Source organism: Coenobita brevimanus, chromosome 88 (assembly GCF_032717465.1).
Source record: "Coenobita brevimanus isolate Jiangsu-jjx chromosome 88, ASM3271746v2, whole genome shotgun sequence".
NCBI lineage: Eukaryota > Metazoa > Arthropoda > Malacostraca > Decapoda > Coenobitidae > Coenobita > Coenobita brevimanus.
Genome location: NC_137041.1, coordinates 13,819,772 through 13,828,172, shown reverse-complemented (window position 1 = coordinate 13,828,172; position 8,401 = coordinate 13,819,772). Strand labels below are relative to the sequence as shown.

Genomic DNA, 8,401 nt, shown 5'->3' with positions numbered 1-8,401 from the left:
ACTTACGGTACCAGAAACGTCTCGAAGGTACGAGACTACCTAACTGGCAGATCCCCCTTCATAACAATATATATATATATATATATATATATATATATATATATATATATATATATATATATATATATATATATATATATATGCAGCTACTACAGCATATTTCGTGTTGGTATACATTAATTACTGACGTGTTGCTTATTTTATATATTTGGACATCTAGCACTTATATAAATGTTAGTATAGTAAATGGGGTAAATGAGATTATATCGGTAGTTTACCCAGCATACTTGATATGACAATATATTCAACATGTCATCCATAGCTATGAATATGTAAACATAAATTGAAACTTCTGACTGAAAAGTAGTATCCATAAATCAAAAAATATACTTTTTTCATTATTATCCAAAACTATACTATAAAACTGTAAAATTAGAGAAAATTCTGATTGGAAACTACTTTCCATGATTAAAAATAGATTGTAGGTGTGTGTGTGTGTGTGTGTGTGTGTGTGTGTGTGTGTGTGTGTGTGAACAAAACCTAATTGATATTTTAAGCTTTTTTAACAAAATTTTGCTTGACTCTCAGTATATTAATAATAATTGTTTAGAAGGCAGCAAACTTGTAGTTGCCTATGCAGTATTCTGTTTTCAATATATGAAGGTGACTTATAATAAGTGATAATCCAAAAACGTAAAATAAATTGAGAATGAGTAGAAATTACTATATAGTCTTTAAAAATAAACATTCCACTTTTTGTATATCTGTGGGATTGATTTCACCTGGCTCTTGGTCTTGTTGAGGAATAAAAATATGTTTACATTTTTAGCCTTAAGTCGGTTTCTCTTTACTGAAATTAGTTTACCAGCTTTCGAGTATAGTCGTTCAGAGGGTACTGAAGTTGCAGTAGCAGTTAGATATTTGTTTGCAAGTTTTGATAAACGGAGACACAACTCCCCATGGTTTTTCCAAAAGCAGAAAGGGTCTTGAGTTCTCTCCAGTAGTTTTCCTTCTACATAGAGGCGCGTTTCCAGTGCTGCTTCCACTGATTAAGTTCTGTGAACTTCTGCTTCCTTGGCTTTTTATATCAAACCAATCCCACAGAGAAGAGGTCTTTGGTGTAGGCATCTCCGGTGTATTTTCATACGAGGTTGAGGGTTTGGGGTCATCTCCAGAGCTGGAATCGAAGTCCTTGTCCTGCTGTTCAGACATTGTTGAGATTTGTGACATTTCCCCTGTCAGCCTCTTTTGGACTTGACCTGCCATCACAGGATTCTTGAATGCAATTCTCTTGAAACGAGGATCAAGAAATGTGGCAGCAGCAAGACAGTGATTGCATTTAATGTTGGAGAATCTCTTCATCTCTAACTGTATGTCACTGTATAGTTCATTCATAGCTGCTACATCGAATCTTGAGCAGAGTTAATTGTACTTATTTGCAACATTCTCGTAATGGACATTACTTAGGAGTTTGAAAGGTGTTGGTTGGCACTCATTTCTTGTGTGATTTGTTCAAAGGGCGCTAGAATTCTCACTACTGCCTTAAGTGTTTCTACGTCGCTTGAACTAAGGCACATTTCACTTCGTCCAAGAAGACACAGTACTGTAGTTACAGCATCATGCTGCTCTATATACCTGTCCATCATGAGATGTGTTGAATTCCAGCAGGTATCAACATCCTGGATTAATTTATGTTCTGGGAGTTTGTTTTGTTTTTGAATTTCATTCAGTTTATCACTGGCTTTGACTGAAGAATGGAAATAGGTCACTATATCTTTTACCTTCTTTCTTACACCGTTCAAGGTCTCATTCTTTTCAGTGCTGTTTGACACCACTAAATTCAGTGTACAGGCATAACAAGGAAGGTGATTCCATTTTGTCAGTCGAACTGCTGCAGTGATGTTAGAGGCATTATCAGATACTATTAAAGTTATTTTGTCACTGATATTCCACCCATTTGCAATACGCTGTAGCTGTGACTTAGTTGTTTCTGCTGCGTCGTTCTCTGTAAGCTGGATAATTTCCAGAATCACAGACGTCGATTCCCAAGCATAAGTTATAAAATGATAAGTGACACATACATATGCTTGGGTTTGGCGGGATGTCCAGATGTCAGTCGTAAGGGCTAGGAATCTGGTTTTCTCCATAAGCTTCATTAACTCTGATTTCACTTCTTTGTACATCTTAGGCAACATTTCCCTCATTACTTTTAGCCTATTTGGTAAATCATGACGAGCATCTAATGCCTTCACAAATTTCTGGAATCCTTCATCTTCAGCAATTGATGCAGGCTGCGTGTCAGTTGTCAGTATGTCAATTAATTCTTTATCAAGTGCTTTGGCTTTTTCTGCAGCTCGAGGATAGTTTAGTGATTGCAGGAATGCTTGCTGAATTTTAGGCTGATAATTTGCTCCCTTGACTGAAACATTTTCTTCCTTATCTCTCATTGCTGAACTATATTCAAGAGGATGCTGTTTACTTAGATGTTTAAACAGATTGGATGTGTTTTGGAATGCAGCAGCTTGTCTCCACACTTCATGCATTTTGCTCTATTTGGGGCTTGTGAGTCTTTATCAAAATAATCCCAGATTACACTCCATGGATGTTTTCCTTTTGCTGAGTTCATTAAAACCTGAAATATATATATATATATATATATATATATATATATATATATATATATATATATATATATATATATAATTCTCCAGTAGAAAAAATATATATCTATAAAACTTTTAGCTGTAGACCTAATTAATAAATTTTTCCAGGAATTACGCACACTATGTCACCAGTATTATTCATCTGATTAAAATTCAAACAAATAACTAATGACAAGAAGAACTTGCTTATTTCTAATAACCAGGCAAAACCTTTCATCCTACCTAAGAAATTTTCTGCGTATGGAGTTAATTAAGCATGCTGTTATCTAGAAAATAATGGCATTTAACAATATATATATATATATATATATATATATATATATATATATATATATATATATATATATATATATATATATATATATATATATATATATATATATATATATATATATATATCTTTCCAACTGTCACCTGCACCAAGTAAATACATCCTGTCAAATCCTAGGAAATGATAAAAGTTAATGTTTTGCCAGGTTAAAGGAAAGGAAACTCCATCTTCGAAGTAATAAACTGTACCCCCTCCACAATATGTCTACCCCCGATGTATATATGTCCCCCCCCAGTGCATACATGCCCCCACTAAACTTGCTGACCTAGCACGCTTTCCCAGAGCCCAAGCCTGGGCGAAGGCGTTATTGCGTCAGTTCATAGCAGACACTCAAGTAGGGCAGACTATGTTGTTGTGAGCTCGTAATAAACTCCTTATCTAGCTGTTTGTACACGGAGTTTCTATCACCAAAGTATTGCAAGTTACATTTGGTAGCAGCGGTGTTTCGAACCATCAGATTCTGACCGCCTCCTCCACTATTTAGTGACACCAACAGATACACGACGTCTCGCACATCACAGCCTCACCCCTCCTCAGTGCCTCTAGTGGTGTAATAACCGGCTGTGCTTTCCGGGTGTACAATTTTTCTCACCAGTGCTCACCTCTCAAACGACCCCACCCACACACCTTGTTCCTGCCCGCGAGTGTCACCATCGCTGACCTACGCACCAGTTGCACCTGTTCCCAGCACCCGTTCCGAACTCATCATAAATCCTGCCCCCACGGTGCCACTTATCACTGTCTGTCCACTGTCTGCCCACTGCCATTCTCTGCATTTGCAACTCAACAGCTCTACACCTGCACTGTACCAACATCTGCCCTCACACCCCACCACCGGCCACGACGACGCCACACCCTGTCTTCACATGTGGTCTGAATTACGTGAGCCTCCTAGGACCGCCACTCCCTGTCGGTGACTCATCGCAGCGTCTCTTCTCCTCTCCACCCAGCTGTCTCTCCACCGCAGCCCCGCCCCGCCCCACCCCGCCCCAATCCCGCTACGCCCAGCCACACCTGCAAGTCCTACATCTCGTCAATCCCGTCTCTACTGTGTAACTATAGTATACCTTACCTTTCTATAGAGATTATCCTCGATTTTCTCTACAGATTGGATATTTTGTAAATATTCCATCTCACTTCCATTACCCCGTTTTCATCTTCACTTACGTTATTTATGATCCATCTCATCCTTCGCTTTTTATTTCAACCATCCATCCCCGCATCTTCCTTCGTGTTCACACCTACTCGTGTATTCCATTCTCTCATTGTTGTATTTTACATTTCCACCTACGTATCCATCTTCATCCTTCATCTCATCTTCCATTGCCGCATTAAATGTCATACTTTCCACGTCAACCGCTTAATACCAGCCCTCTCGACTCGGAAACATCACCTGATCATACACCGTCTGCCGACTCTAACACAATCACTCATTTACGAAGTGGCAAAGCGTACCACCGCCCTGTATCTGACACTTCCGTTTCACTTCCCGCAGACCCACTTACTACCCATCCAACACTCGCAAATCCAGATACCTCCTCCTCTACTCCTGCCTCTACACTCCCTTCTTCTTCCTCTACTCCTTCCCCTATCGTTCACTCTCCTGTCTCACTTCATACTCAGTCTTGCTCGCCCTTAACTACCATTACCTTCTCTCTCTCCCACACCTCTCCTACCGCCACTTCTGTACTTCCAGCCATGGCCAACCCTCCACAGCCTATCTATCTCGACGATGCCCATCGTCCCAAATTTACCAGCCAGGACCCAACTTGGTCTGTCTATGATTTCCTCAGAGAAGTCGAAACAGACATCCACAATAGGCAGATCACCGATGAATCGCTCAAAGTAGCCTACCTTATGGGTCGCTTGCACCACGGCAAATCGGGCATCGGATCCGCGATCTGTGCAGGACATTTCGATAACATTCATACCTTTGCTGATTTTCGTACGAAACTCATCAGCCTTTGTTGCCAGCATTCAAATACCACGTCTCTCATGGGATTCATTAATCTCCTAAACCAACTAGATGAGGACTTGCGAGTCCCAGCGCAACATGCCAAGCTCCGCGAAGCTGCCGCCTCCATGAAAGCAACTAGTAGCGAGATGCTCCAATTACTGGTAGGCAAGAAATGGTTAGAAGACAAAAATGGCATTCCAATGCTTTCACTCACCAACTTTGCTGACTTATTGGGTTACCTGAGATTCCTTCACTGGCTTACTCCTAAACAGCGAGAGCTAGCCTTGGAAATCGGTTTCAATCCAGGAGATAAAATTATTCAGGTCACTAAAGCCATTCATGAAAGAACAGGTTCGAACTACATGAGTCAGGGCACCACCCAACCCTTGGCCACCTCAGTCTGTCACACCTCCTCTACCCCAGACCAATCTCACTCCCGTCCTACCACAAGCGGCAGACCTGCCACGCATCGTTCTCCTACCGCAGGTCGTGATCAATCAAGCGTCCGACGGAACAGACAATCTTCAATTCTTTGCTGGCACTGTGGTCATCCTGGACATCGAGCATCCAGTTGCGACTGTACATACAGACGTCCTCACTCCCAAACCAGACAGCTTACACCTTCCTGCTCACGTCGTCCACACTGCAAATACCACAAATCAAGCACGACTCACACCACTGAGGAATGTCGTTACCTCAACCGCCAACAGTCGGGGGAAGCGCCGCGCCCATATCGGCCCAATATCACGTAGAACCAGAAACCCATCCGCCATGTAGGTCCCATAACATCCTCAGGTTTAGTCATTCTCAGATGCAGGCATGACATACCAACGTGATTCTTCTTGGACACAGGATCTATAGTAAATCTGATCTCCTACAATTCCTTACATCTTCTTCAACGACATCACAACCACGTCAGTTTCCTAGAACCACCAGACATTCGCCTATGTGGTGTCGAAGGCTCAGAGTTTATGGTTAAGGGAAGAGTCACCCTAGAAGTCAAACTACACAGAGATTTGCCCCCTATCCCAATTGAATTTCATGTCACTAATGACTTGCAGTATCCCGCAGATGCCCTTATTGGTTTCTCCACCATGGCACAACACTCCATTGCATTATTACCTGCCTGTGGTAGTATAGACATTTCTGGATTCTCTGTTCTTACGATCAAATCAGTCCTTCGGTTACCATTGTCCTGATCGCTACCAAAAAGTCCAGACCAGCCCAAACCACCATCATCATCTGAGAATACAGAGGTCATTCCTTTACTGACTGCGAGCAAGGACATAAATTCCTTAATGTCTACTGATACATCATCTCAGTCTTCGGAAATGGCTCTTACCTCCTCTCCCGACAACACTATCGCTGACTCAGACATGTCTCAGTTACCTACCTCACACAGTGTGCATGATCTTCTCCAACACACAGAGACGAAACGTGCAGTAACGAATCCGTGCACAATTTTGTTACCACATGAGTTCACCAAAGTCTCTGTTTGTGTTGCCGGTGCGAAAGAAGGAGTGGATGTACTAACACTACCTGAGACGTGTTGTGCGAATGGCTTGACTTATGAGTCAGCGTGGTGTACAGTCTTAGAGGACAGTTTAGGCTACCTGTACTTGCTCAATGTCACAAATGATCCACTAAAACTTAAAAGTGGTGTAAAGATTGGAGACTTCCTAGTATACTCAGTGGCCGTAAAGGTGTGCCAGGATTCCTCAATTCCTACTATTCAGACTGATGATAGTACGCCAATCGGTGTATGTACTATTAACTCTATGGGATCTGCACCGACATATTCACCCGATATGCTCCATATGTCACTTGCACAGATTTCCCAGAAAATACGCCTTTAACTCCTCGACCTTCTGACCTCGTACAGAAACGTGGTTGCCTTACCCGGTGAATCGATGGGTAGAACAGACCTTGTCAAACATACGATTGAACTACTACCAGGCACTCAGCCGATTTACATACCAGCATATCGATTTCCTCACAGCCAGAGAAAGCAGACAGATCAAATGGTACAGAACATGTTAGACCAAGACATTATTGAACCCTCCGTCAGTCCATGGAATACCCCACTTTTCTTAGTACCAAAGAAGGACGGCAACTTTAGACCAGTAGTCAACTATTGTAAGGTCAATTCTGTCACCATTCCAGACCGTTTCCCGTTACCCGTCCTCACTGATTTGCTAGAATCCCTTGGTGAAAATAACGTAGTCTTTTCATCTTTAGACCTCCTCAGCGGGTACTGGCAGGTCGAAATGGAAGAATCCTCTCGCCCAGTTACAGCCTTTAGCACCCCTTCCGGACATTTTCAGTTTAAGAGACTCCCTTTTGGTCTGAGAAATGGTCCTTCCGTATTCATGCAACTTATCCATTCAGTCTTCAGCGGTATGATGGGACACTCTCTTTTTGCTTACCTAAATGATATCATTGTTGTGAGTAAATCCATCCCTGACCATTTCACCAAGCTCCGGCAAGTCTTTGAACGCCTCCAGCTTGCAGGCCTGAAAATCAATCTCAGTTAATGTGACTTCCTGCGAAAGAAAATCAAATTCCTAGGCCATGTCGTAGATGCACAAGGCATTCATACTAATGAGGAAAAAACTAAGGTGATTATTAAATTCCCAGAACCTACCACTACCGAAGCTGTACGAAGTTTCCTGGGCCTCAGTGGCTATTATCGTAGATTCATACAAGAATACACAAAGTTCGCCGCTCCTCTGATCCACTTACTCAAGCAGAATGTGCCCTTTGTTTGGACTAACCACCAGTCACAGGCTTTCCAAAAGCTATAGACAGCTCTTGTAAATGCCCCTGTTCTAGCGTTCCCTGATTATACCACACCCTTCCTTCTCTGCACAGACACCTCAGGCACTGGACTTGGTGCCGTTTTGATGCAACTCAATGAAGCATCAAGGAAGTGCGTAATAGCATATGCTAGTCACACCCTTACAACCACTGAACGTAACTACAGTGTCACAGATCTTGAAGCACTAGCGGTAGTCTGGTCCTTGAAACATTTCAGAGATATAGTCTATGGTTATCCAGTGCATATCCAAACAGACCACCTTCCACTATGTGATTTGTTCAAGAATAGCAACCTAACAGGTAGGCTAGCTAGATGGTCTGTCATCATCCAGGACTTTAATCCCACTTTTCAATATGTACCAGGCAAGTTGAATGTAGTCGCAGACGCACTCTCACGTCACGTAGCAGCAGCTATAACATCACTGCAGCCCGAAGTCACTGAAAACACTACACTAACGTCAGAAGTTGTTCAAAACTTTCAGCGCCAAGACCCCATATGGTCCACAGTCATTTATTTCCTAGAATCTGGTGATGCCTCGACCTTACCTACTCTGCCAATATCACTAGATGAGTTCATGCTAGATGATGATCTCTTGTACAGGAAAACACTACTAACAGGCAAAGACATGCCCA

The 8,401-nt window shown here is 42.1% G+C and overlaps 1 protein-coding gene across 1 annotated transcript; it reads right to left on the bottom strand.

Moving 5' to 3' along the window:
- Window positions 1-1,463: 1,463 nt before the first annotated feature.
- Window positions 1,464-2,543, bottom strand: LOC145411211 (E3 SUMO-protein ligase ZBED1-like). Its single transcript, XM_080281276.1, has one exon. The coding sequence runs from the start codon at window positions 2,541-2,543 to the stop codon at window positions 1,464-1,466; it is 1,080 nt and encodes a 359-aa protein (XP_080137402.1).
- Window positions 2,544-8,401: the final 5,858 nt, after the last annotated feature.

Excerpts from the sequence above, each read along its gene's own strand:
- LOC145411211 (XM_080281276.1), bottom strand. The coding sequence starts at position 2,543 with ATGCATGAAGTGTGGAGACAAGCTGCTGCATTCCAAAACACATCCAAT.